The sequence below is a fragment of the Oncorhynchus kisutch genome, linkage group LG24, assembly GCF_002021735.2.
Source record: "Oncorhynchus kisutch isolate 150728-3 linkage group LG24, Okis_V2, whole genome shotgun sequence".
NCBI classification, from domain to species: Eukaryota; Metazoa; Chordata; class Actinopteri; order Salmoniformes; family Salmonidae; genus Oncorhynchus; species Oncorhynchus kisutch.
Genome location: NC_034197.2, coordinates 33,251,043 through 33,263,542, shown reverse-complemented (window position 1 = coordinate 33,263,542; position 12,500 = coordinate 33,251,043). Strand labels below are relative to the sequence as shown.

The 12,500-nt window shown below is 49.6% G+C and overlaps 1 protein-coding gene across 1 annotated transcript in view; it reads left to right on the top strand.

Annotated features, from left to right (window-relative positions):
• The window catches only part of wnt5a (wingless-type MMTV integration site family, member 5a), a 22,850-nt gene extending 17,336 nt beyond the window's left edge, over positions 1 to 5,514 (top strand). The window contains 1 exon segment of the mRNA XM_031803494.1: positions 2,762 to 5,514. Coding sequence (XP_031659354.1) covers positions 2,762 to 3,220 — 459 coding nt within the window. The 3' untranslated portion in view covers positions 3,221 to 5,514.
• Positions 5,515 to 12,500: the final 6,986 nt, after the last annotated feature.

Genomic DNA, 12,500 nt, shown 5'->3' with positions numbered 1-12,500 from the left:
ATACTTATTCTAATGATACACACCCTGACTAACTGAAGCACTGTACTGCATACTTATTCTAATGTCACACACACCCTGACTAACTGAACCACTGTACTGCATACTTATTCTAATGATACACACCCTGACTAACTGAAGCACTGTACTGCATACTTATTCTAATGTCACACACACCCTGACTAACTGAAGCACTGTACTGCATACTTATTCTAATGATACACACCCTGACTAACTGAACCACTGTACTGCATACTTATTCTAATGATACACACCCTGACTAACTGAAGCACTGTACTGCATACTTATTCTAATGTCACACACAACCCTGACTAACTGAACCACTGTACTGCATACTTATTCTAATGATACACACCCTGACTAACTGAACCACTGTACTGCTACTGCATACTTATTCTAATGATACACACCCTGACTAACTGAACCACTGTACTGCATACTTATTCTAATGATACACACCCTGACTAACTGAAGCACTGTACTGCATACTTATTCTAATGTCACACACACCCTGACTAACTGAAGCACTGTACTGCATACTTATTCTAATGATACACACCCTGACTAACTGAACCACTGTACTGCATACTTATTCTAATGATACACACCCTGACTAACTGAAGCACTGTACTGCATACTTATTCTAATGTCACACACACCCTGACTAACTGAAGCACTGTACTGCATACTTATTCTAATGATACACACCCTGACTAACTGAACCACTGTACTGCTACTGCATACTTATTCTAATGATACACACCCTGACTAACTGAAGCACTGTACTGCATACTTATTCTAATGTCACACACACCCTGACTAACTGAAGCACTGTACTGCATACTTATTCTAATGACACACACACCCTGACTAACTGAACCACTGTTCTGCATACTTATTCTAATGATACACACCCTGACTAACTGAAGCACTGTACTGCTACTGCATACTTATTCTAATGATACACACACCCTGACTAACTGAACCACTGTACTGCTACTGCATACTTATTCTAATGACACACACACCCTGACTAACTGAAGCACTGTACTGCATACTTATTCTAATGATACACACCCTGACTAACTGAACCACTGTACTGCATACTTATTCTAATGATACACACCCTGACTAACTGAACCACTGTACTGCATACTTATTCTAATGATACACACCCTGACTAACTGAACCACTGTTCTGCATACTTATTCTAATGATACACACCCTGACTAACTGAAGCACTGTACTGCTACTGCATACTTATTCTAATGACACACACACCCTGACTAACTGAACCACTGTACTGCTACTGCATACTTATTCTAATGATACACACCCTGAATAACTGAACCACTGTACTGCATACTTATTATAATGACACACACACCCTGACTAACTGAAGCACTGTTCTGCGTACTTATTCTAATGTCACACACACCCTGACTAACTGAACCACTGTACTGCATACTTATTCTAATGATACACACCCTGACTAACTGAACCACTGTACTGCATACTTATTCTAATGATACACACACCCTGACTAACTGAACCACTGTACTGCTACTGCATACTTATTCTAATGACACACACCCTGACTAACTGAAGCACTGTACTGCATACTTATTCTAATGATACACACCCTGACTAACTGAACCACTGTACTGCATACTTATTCTAATGATACACACACCCTGACTAACTGAACCACTGTACTGCTACTGCATACTTATTCTAATGACACACACACCCTGACTAACTGAAGCACTGTTCTGCGTACTTATTCTAATGTCACACACACCCTGACTAACTGAAGCACTGTACTGCATACTTATTCTAATGATACACACACCCTGACTAACTGAACCACTGTACTGCTACTGCATACTTATTCTAATGATACACACACCCTGACTAACTGAACCACTGTACTGCTACTGCATACTTATTCTAATGATACACACACCCTGACTAACTGAACCACTGTACTGCTACTGCATACTTATTCTAATGATACACACACCCTGACTAACTGAACCACTGTACTGCTACTGCATACTTATTCTAATGATACACACACCCTGACTAACTGAACCACTGTACTGCATACTTATTCTAATGATACACACACCCTGACTAACTGAACCACTGTACTGCATACTTATTCTAATGTCACACACACTCAAAGGAGGAAAACAAGTCCATCTCCACCTACTTGTCCTGAAGTTGATTCCTAATGACAGTAGTGAGGGAAGGGAAGACGGATGGGAGAGAGAGATAATCCAGGTCAATCTGATGGGGCGTAGGACCGTATCACTTGATCATCTGTGTAACAGCTCTGCCTCTCCTCTGAAGCCTGTCTTTTGATCTGTGTGAGATGGTGTCATGACGGCTCACGGAGCTCTTCCTGTAGTTCATTCCTCAAAGGAAACAGCTCGCCAGACCGTGTTTCTTTCATATCTCTTCTGACTGGTAGAAATGAGTGGACAGGGTTCTGTTCTGCCGACAGTGTGGGCCATAGAGGGCATCATGTACTTCTCCCTAATGACATAACGTCTGTGAAGATCTGATGCATGATACATTCACACAGTAAAGCACGTCTACAGTACCAGCAGTTTGACATTTTTAGATGAAACTTATCTGTTCTCTGCTTTCTCTTAGTCCTGTGTAGTCTCCCTCTAGTTGGTGATAATAATCCGTCTGTCCTGTCCCCCTCTCTCTACCTCTCCTTCTCTCCTCTCAGACTGTGTCAGACCTGGCCCATGTCTCCTGTAAGTGCCATGGTGTGTCGGGCTCCTGCAGTCTGAAAACGTGCTGGTTGCAGCTGGCAGACTTCCGCAAGGTGGGTGAGACCCTGAAGGAGAAGTACGACAGCGCCGCCTCCATGAAGCTCAACCTGCGTGGCAAGCTGGTGCAGCGGGACAGCAAGTTCAACCCCCCCACCAGCCATGACCTGGTCTACATCGAGTCCAGCCCAGACTACTGTCTGTCCAACCAGAGCACAGGCTCCCTGGGTACTGTAGGCAGGCTGTGCAATAAGACCTCGGAGGGCATGGATGGCTGTGAGCTGATGTGCTGTGGCCGGGGCTATGACCAGTACAAGGCCCAGATTGTGGAGCGATGCCACTGCAAGTTCCACTGGTGCTGCTATGTCAAGTGCAAGCGCTGCACCAAAACCGTGGACCAGTTCGTCTGCAAGTGAGGAGGAGGAGGAGGAGGAGGAGGAGGAGGAGGAGGAGGAGGAGGAGGAGGATGGGAAGAGTGTGTGTTCGTGCAAGTGTGCATGCGTGTGTGTATCCAGAGAGGCGGAACGAAGGAGGCGAAGAGAGGAAGAAAGAAAAAGAAAAAACTATATAAATTATATTTATAGAGTTAAACAATTATACCGTTGCAGAAGACTGATACTTTCTTTTCCATGTAATAGTTCCAAAACATGTTATGCCTTCTGAAACCGAAAATACAGTGAAATATTTATTTTCTGAGATTATTTTTGCCCGATCATCCAAAGCTAATTTTTAATTAATCCCCAGGCCTGGAGATCAGCAGTCATTATTTTTTTAAACTTTCAATATGACCTATAACAAGGTTCCCCAATAGGTGGTTCCCCACAGGTGATTTTATTTGCCCCCCTTTCTGAGCAAAACAAAAGACAAATTATAATTTTCATTGTTGAATTTAAGACTGTAAAATCACAGGGAAATCAGCGCAAAGCTATTTTTAATTTAGGAAATCTATTCCCAAGTATTCCGACGCATAAATAGAGAGAAATGTGATTATATTCAAATGTAATCAGGGTTTGAAATTATTCTGTTTTTGCCAAGTACTGTATCTTTTTTGGATTCTTGCAGTCAATTTGCAGTGTACAAATTATTTATAACTATGTCTGCCCCCTCGACCATCCGCTCAAGGAAAAATCGTCCACGGCTGAATGTAATTGGGGACCACAGTCCTATAGCTTATATTTGACTAGTCCATTGGGTCACCATGACTGTGAAACGGGAGCTTCTCTCATGTTTCATAACACTAGATGAGTTAAATGTTGTGGTTGATGGAGAACGCTGAATGCCCACAGTCTTAGCTGCCGGTAAGAGGGGAATGTTTACTTCCATATTTCTGTCACTATAGGGTGGTTAGACCTAAATGAGACCTCCAGTGAACATGGTTAAGTCATTGGCCCCATCCTAAACCCTAGTCCCTTATGTTGCCTCTGTCTAAACCAAACAAGGGCCTAGGAAAGTGGGAGTGATTTGGGTTGGGGTTAGTTCCATCCTGTAATGTGTCCCACATGGCCTAGATCTTCCCAGGTGCCCCAGCTAGTCCTCCCAAACACATTCAGCATATGCACTTTGACCCCGAGGCCTTACCCCGTCTGTATGATTTGTTTGTTTTGAGCTACAGTGTCTGTAATATACCATATTATAGTCTACTTTCTCCATATGAAAACCCATATCCACTTAACATATAACATGCTACTTTCATGGTTTAAATATACAGTATATGGGCAATGTTGTGGTCATGATGGTGAAATCCCACATGTTCTATATGGTATATAGTAGGTCTAACCAACCAATCACTTATTAAATTGTATGTATTTATTTTCTTTTATCCAAATCTCTTAAGCTTCCAGATAGCGCTGTGGGTTTTTCCTATTTCAATAAATCCATTTAAATCCTACACTTTGTTACATACAATATTTTCAGGTTACTTATCATTTGTTTTCACATTTTTAAGGATATGTCACAGATTTAATTTGGTTCCGTGGCATTGTTTTTGTAAAGGGAATTGCCCTTTGTTCTAAAACACCTGCTCATTGTGTTACCCCTGTCCAAGACTTCACAGACGGTTCTAGCCTTTGCTTGTTGCCACAAACTTGTTAATATCCCTCAGCTCCTCCCCACTAGCCCTGTGATCATCTTCATTAGAACATTGTTCCTATATGTTATCAATCCAAACTGTATATTTATTCTCTTCGCAATTAATTGAGATTTGCAAAACATATTTCTTATAGCTGTTATTTTGTTTGTTTGTTTTTTAAATTGGATCGATGTGCTACTTTGTTTCAATAAATATTCTACGTAAACCTGCTGAACAGTCATAACTTTCAATACAGATCTACTCCGGTACAGTAAACCTGCTGAACAGTCATAACTTTCAATACAGATCTACTCCGGTACAGTAAACCTGCTGAACAGTCATAACTTTCAATACAGATCTACTCCGGTACAGTATAGTTAAATTCAACTCCACATTTGAAACTAAATTTGTATTTAAAACATTTGAAACCTTGTCTATATTTCCCTCTACCCTGGGGCTTGGTGAGAAATCGACTGTTATTGTGTTTACAGAATTAATGTAGGGAAGATTTGTCTATTTGTATATTATTTTATTATGAACTATGAGTTGTCTACTTTTGACGTAGTAGGAGACATTTGATTCTAAAAGTTAATAATATGATCAAATCAAACATGTCATTAAATAACACATCTGGGACCTTCATTAGGAGTTTGATTCCTGGAATCCCTCAGTTAACTCCTGTCAGAGGCAGTAGCAGCTGAGAGAGAGTTATGGAGAGGAGAAAGGCAGTATGCGCTGAGAGAGTTATGGAGAGGAGAAAGGCAGTAGGAGCTGAGAGAGAGTTATGGAGAGGAGAAAGGCAGTATGAGCTGAGAGAGAGAGTTATGGAGAGGAGAAAGGCAGTAGGAGCTGAGAGAGAGTTATGGAGAGGAGAAAGGCAGTATGAGCTGAGAGAGAGAGTTATGGAGAGGAGAAAGGCAGTATGAGCTGAGAGAGAGAGTTAGAGAGGAGAAAGGCAGTATGAGCTGAGAGAGAGAGTTATGGAGAGGAGAAAGGCAGTATGAGCTGAGAGAGAGTTATGGAGAGGAGAAAGGCAGTATGAGCTGAGAGAGAGAGTTATGGAGAGGAGAAAGGCAGTATGAGCTGAGAGAGAGAGTTATGGAGAGGAGAAAGGCAGTATGAGCTGAGAGAGAGAGTTATGGAGAGGAGAAAGGCAGTAGGAGCTGAGAGAGAGAGTTATGGAGAGGAGAAAGGCAGTATGAGCTGAGAGAGAGTTATGGAGAGGAGAAAGGCAGTATGAGCTGAGAGAGAGAGTTATGGAGAGGAAAAAGGCAGTAGGAGCTGAGAGAGAGAGTTATGGAGAGGAGAAAGGCAGTATGAGCTGAGAGAGAGAGTTATGGAGAGGAGAAAGGCAGTAGGAGCTGAGAGAGAGTTATGGAGAGGAGAAAGGCAGTATGAGCTGAGAGAGAGAGTTATGGAGAGGAGAAAGGCAGTAGGAGCTGAGAGAGAGTTATGGAGAGGAGAAAGGCAGTATGAGCTGAGAGAGAGAGTTATGGAGAGGAGAAAGGCAGTATGAGCTGAGAGAGAGAGTTATGGAGAGGAGAAAGGCAGTAGGAGTTGAGAGAGCAGGGGAGGGCAGGCAGAGGAGTTGTCTGTCAGTGACCCATAGAGTCCAAGAGCATCATAGATCTGTCCATGGAGGACCAGGGGCCAGGGATGGGTCAGTCTGAAAGGGAGATACATGCCTGGGCTATTGAGACTGGGCAGGGTGGGAATGCTGAAGAGGATAGCGCGTGCTTTACAGGGATTTGAAGCAGTTGAACTAGTGCCATTATAATGTTAACAGCCCTGACACTAACTAATATTTACACTGGTAAAATGATCGACTTTAGAATCACATCCCGTGTGTGTGTGTGTGTGTGTGTGTGTGTGTGTGTGTGTGTGTGTGTGTGTGTGTGTGTGTGTGTGTGTGTGTGTGTGTGTGTGTGTGTGTGTGTGTGTGCGTCCACATGAAGATCTGTGGCACTGGCAGAATGTGTTACGGCATGTTTTCATTTCTGATTGGTGTCATAAAGGCCAACGAGACAGGGAGGGAGGGAGGGAAACAGGGAGGGAGTGAAAGAGTGTTACTGTAAGGAGAGGCTGAGGCCAAATTGAATTTTTCCATCTTTGACCCCCTTTCAACAGCATGGTTTCTATATGAAATCAGACTTCAACTCTGGGCTCCTTATGCATGACAGCCAGATAACAGCAACCACAGTAGGGTTCTTGACTAGGAGCACACACACACACACACTCGCACGCACACACACACACACACACACACACACACACACACACACACACACACACACACACACACACACACACACACACACACACACACACACACACACACACACACACACACACACACACACACACACACACACACACACACACACACACACACAAGCACACACAAGCACGTGCACACACACACAGGTGCATAGTGGATAGACACACTCATGATCCCCACAAGTGTACAGCTGCCCAAAAGCCCCGTATACTCAGACATACACACCTGGGGTCTCTAGTCAGTCTGTAGGACTCCAGTGGTCTCTAGTCAGTCTGTAGGACTCCAGTGGTCTCTAGACAATCTGTAGGACTCCAGTGGTCTCTAGTCAGTCTGTAGGACTCCAGTGGTCTCTAGTCAGTCTGTAGGACTCCAGTGGTCTCTAGTCAGTCTGTAGGACTCCAGTGGTCTCTAGTCAGTCTGTAGGACTCCAATGTTATCTGTCCTTTTAGATTTCTTTCTCCACAATGACTTAAACTCAACTCTGGACCTTGAAGCCAGTTGTACTGCATTTTTCATTGTTCCCTTCTAATCAGGGACTGCTTTACGGTGGGTGCTGTTCATCATCAGGTAGAACAGAAAACCAGCAGGCTCTGGACCTTATAGGGAGTCTAGACCCAGCAGAGAGAGAAAGTGTATACAGAGAGTGCATATAGCAGCAGTGAACTAGCTCCATAGATATACAGGGCTGGGTGTTGCTAATATGATTTGGTTGGTATAAACATAACAGCAAGAGCCCTATTCAGACCTCTCCTCCTTTCCACTCCACTCCACTCCACTCAACTCCTCCCAACTCCACTCCTCCCCACTCTTTTCCACTCCTCTCCACTCCTCCTCTCCTCCTCGTGCCATTTCTCCCCACTCCACTCCTCCCCACCCCACTCCCCCTCACTCCTCCTCTCTACTCCACCTCTCCTCCTCGTACCTCTTCTCCCCTCCTCCTCCTCCACTCCTCCCCACTCCTCTTCACTCCTCTCCACTCCTCTCCACTCCTCCTCTCCTCCTCGTGCCATTTCTCCCCACTCCACTCCTCCCCACCCCATTCCCCTCACTCCTCCTCTCCTCTCCACTCCTCCTCTCCACTCCTCCTCTCCACCTCGTGCCTCTTCTCCCCTCTCCCACTCCTCCCCTCCTCTCCTCCCCTCCTCTTCTCCCCTCTCCACGCCTCCCCTCCTCTCCTCTCCTCTCCTCCCCACTCCACTCCCCTGCTCTCCTCCTCGCCTCCTCTCCTCTACTCTACTCTCCCCTCCCTCTGTATCTCTCTGCTCTCCTCCTCGCCCCCTCTCCTCTACTCTCCCCTCCCTCTGTATCTCTCTGCTCTCCTCCTCCTCCCCTCTCCTCTACTCTACTCTCCCTCTGTATCTCTCTGCTCTCCTCCTCGCCTCCTCTACTCTCCCCTCCCTCTGTATCTCTCTGCTCTCCTCCTCCTCCCCTCTCCTCTACTCTCCCCTCCCTCTGTATCTCTCTGCTCTCCTCCTCGCCTCCTCCCCTCTCATCTCCTCTACTCTCCCCTCCCTCTGTATCTCTCTGCTCTCCTCCTCACCTCCTCCCCTCTCCTCTACTCTACTCTCCCCTCCCTCTGTATCTCTCTGCTCTCCTCCTCGCCCCCTCTACTCTACTCTACTCTCCCCTCCCTCTGTATCTCTCTGCTCTCCTCCTCCCCTCTCCTCTCCTCTACTCTCCCTCTGTATCTCTCTGCTCTCCTCCTCCCCTCTCCTCTCCTCTACTCTCCCTCTGTATCTCTCTGCTCTCCTCCTCCCCTCTCCTCTCCTCTACTCTCCCTCTGTATCTCTCTGCTCTCCTCCTCCTCCTCCTCCCCTCTACTCTCCCCTCCCTCTGTATCTCTCTGCTCTCCTCCTCGCCTCCTCTCCTCTACTCTCCCCTCCCTCTGTATCTCTCTGCTCTCCTCCTCGCCCCCTCTCCTCTCCTCTACTCTCCCCTCCCTCTGTATCTCTCTGCTTTCCTCCTCGCCTCCTCTCCTCTCCTCTACTCTCCCCTCCCTCTGTATCTCTCTGCTTTCCTCCTCGCCTCCTCTCCTCTCCTCTACTCTCCCCTCCCTCTGTATCTCTCTGCTCTCCTCCTCGCCTCCTCCCCTCTCCTCTACTCTCCCCTCCCTCTGTATCTCTCTGCTCTCCTCCTCGCCTCCTCCCCTCTCCTCTCCTCTACTCTCCCCTCCCTCTGTATCTCTCTGCTCTCCTCCTCCTCCCCTCTCCTCTCCTCTACTCTCCCCTCCCTCTGTATCTCTCTGCTCTCCTCCTCCTCCCCTCCCCTCTCCTCTACTCTCCCCTCCCTCTGTATCTCTCTGCTCTCCTCCTCACCTCCTCCCCTCTCCTCTACTCTCCCCTCCCTCTGTATCTCTCTGCTCTCCTCCTCACCCCCTCTCCTCTCCTCTACTCTCTCTCCCCTCCCTCTGTAATCTCTCTGCTCTCCTCCTCGCCCCCTCCCCTCTCCTCTCCTCTACTCTCCCCTCCCTCTGTATCTCTCTGCTCTCCTCCTCGCCCCCTCCCCCTCCCCTCTCCTCTACTCTCCCCTCCCTCTGTATCTCTCTCTGCTCTCCTCCTCGCCTCCTCTCCTCTCCTCTACTCTCCCCTCCCTCTGTATCTCTCTGCTCTCCCTTCCTCCGCCCCATCTCCTCTCCTCTACTCTCCCCTCCCTCTGTATCTCTCTGCTCTCCTCCTCGCCCCCTCCCCTCTCCTCTCCTCTACTCTCCCCCTCCCTCTGTATCTCTCTGCTCTCTCCTCCTCGCCCCCTCCCCTCTCCTCTCCTCTTACTCTCCCTCCCCTCTGTATCTCTCTGCTTTCCCCTCCTCGCCCCCTCCCCTCTCCTCTACTCTCCCCTCCCTCTATCTCTCTGCTCTCCTCCTCGCCCCCTCCCCTCTCCTCTCCTCTACTCCTCTCCCTCCCTCTGTATCTCTCTGCTCTCCTCCTCGCCTCCTCCCCTCTCCTCTCCTCTCCCCCTCCCTCTGTATCTCTCTGCTCTCCTCCTCGCCTCCTCCCCTCTCCTCTCCTCTCCCCTCCCTCTGTATCTCTCTGCTCTCCTCCTCGCCTCCTCTCCTCTACTCTACTCTCCCTCTGTATCTCTCGCTCTCATCCTCGCCTCCTCTCCTCTACTCTACTCTCCCTCTGTATCTCTCTGCTCTCCTCCTCGCCTCCTCTCCTCTACTCTCCCCTACCTCTGTATCTCTCTGCTCTCCTCCTCGCCTCCTCTCCTCTACTCTCCCCTCCCTCTGTATCTCTCTGCTCTCCTCCTCGCCTCCTCTACTCTACTCTCCCCTCCCTCTGTATCTCTCTGCTCTCCTCCTCGCCCCCTCCCCTCTCCTCTACTCTCCCCTCCCTCTGTATCTCTCTGCTCTCCTCCTTGCCTCCTCCCCTCTCCTCTCCTCTACTCTCCCCTCCCTCTGTATCTCTCTGCTCTCCTCCTCGCCTCCTCCCCTCTCCTCTCCTCTCCTATCCCCTCCCTCTGTATCCCTCTGCTCTCCTCCTCGCCTCCTCCCCTCTCCTCTACTCTCCCCTCCCTCTGTATCTCTCTGCTCTCCTCCTCGCCTCCTCCCCTCTCCTCTACTCTCCCCTCCCTCTGTATCTCTCTGCTTTCCTCCTCGCCCCCTCTCCTCTCCTCTCCTCTCCCCTCCCTCTGTATCTCTCTGCTCTCCTCCTCGCCTCCTCCCCTCTCCTCTACTCTCCCCTCCCTCTGTATCTCTCTGCTCTCCTCCTCGCCCCCTCCCCTCTCCTCTCCTCTACTCTCCCCTCCCTCTGTATCTCTCTGCTCTCCTCCTCGCCTCCTCCCCTCTCCTCTACTCTCCCCTCCCTCTGTATCTCTCTGCTCTCCTCCTCCTCCCCTCTCCTCTACTCTCCCCTCCCTCTGTATCTCTCTGCTCTCCTCCTCGCCTCCTCCCCTCTCCTCTACTCTCCCCTCCCTCTGTATCTCTCTGCTCTCCTCCTCGCCCCCTCCCCTCTCCTCTCCTCTACTCTCCCCTCCCTCTGTATCTCTCTGCTCTCCTCCTCGCCTCCTCCCCTCTCCTCTACTCTCCCCTCCCTCTGTATCTCTCTGCTCTCCTCTTCGCCCCCTCCCCTCCCCTCTCCTCTACTCTACTCTCCCCTCCCTCTGTATCTCTTCTGCTCTCCTCCTCGCCCCCTCCCCTCTCCTCTCCTCTACTCTCCCCTCCCTCTGTATCTCTCTGCTCTCCTCCTCGCCCCCTCCCCTCCCCTCTCCTCTCCTCTCCCTCCCTCTGTATCTCTCTGCTCTCCTCCTCGCCTCCTCCCCTCTCCTCTCCTCTCCCCTCCCTCTGTATCTCTCTGCTCTCCTCCTCGCCTCCTCTCCTCTACTCTACTCTCCCTCTGTATCTCTCTGCTCTCCTCCTCGCCTCCTCTCCTCTACTCTACTACTCTCCCTCTGTATCTCTCTGCTCTCCTCCTCGCCTCCTCTCCTCTCCTCTCCTCTACTCTACTCTCCCTCTGTATCTCTCTGCTCTCCTCCTCGCCTCCTCTCCTCTACTCTCCCCTCCCTCTGTATCTCTCTACTCTCCTCCTCGCCTCCTCTACTCTACTCTCCCCTCCCTCTGTATCTCTCTGCTCTCCTCCTCGCCCCCTCCCCTCTCCTCTACTCTCCCCTCCCTCTGTATCTCTCTGCTCTCCTCCTCGCCTCCTCCCCTCTCCTCTCCTCTACTCTCCCCTCCCTCTGTATCTCTCTGCTCTCCTCCTCGCCTCCTCCCCTCTCCTCTCCTCTCCCCTCCCTCTGTATCTCTCTGCTCTCCTCCTCGCCTCCTCCCCTCTCCTCTACTCTCCCCTCCCTCTGTATCTCTCTGCTCTCCTCCTCGCCTCCTCCCCTCTCCTCTACTCTCCCCTCCCTCTGTATCTCTCTGCTTTCCTCCTCGCCCCCCTCTCCTCTCCTCTACTCTCCCCTCCCTCTGTATCTCTCTGCTCTCCTCCTCGCCTCCTCCCCTCTCCTCTACTCTCCCCTCCCTCTGTATCTCTCTGCTCTCCTCCTCGCCTCCTCCCCTCTCCTCTACTCTCCCCTCCCTCTGTATCTCTCTGCTCTCCTCCTCGCCTCCTCCCCCTCTCCTCTACCACTCCCTCCCCGTCTGTATCTCTCTGCTCTCCTCCTCACCTCCTCCCCTCTCCTCTACTCTCCCCTCCCTCTGTATCTCTCTGCTCTCCTCCTCACCCCCCTCTCCTCTCCTCTCCTCTCCCCTCCCTCTGTATCTCTCTGCTCTCCTCCTCGCCTCCTCCCCTCTACTCTACTCTCCCCTCCCTCTGTATCTCTCTGCTCTCCTCCTCGCCTCCTCCCCTTTACTCTCCCCTCCCTCTGTATCTCTCTGCTCTCCTCCTCGCCTCCTCCCCTTTACTCTCCCTCTCCC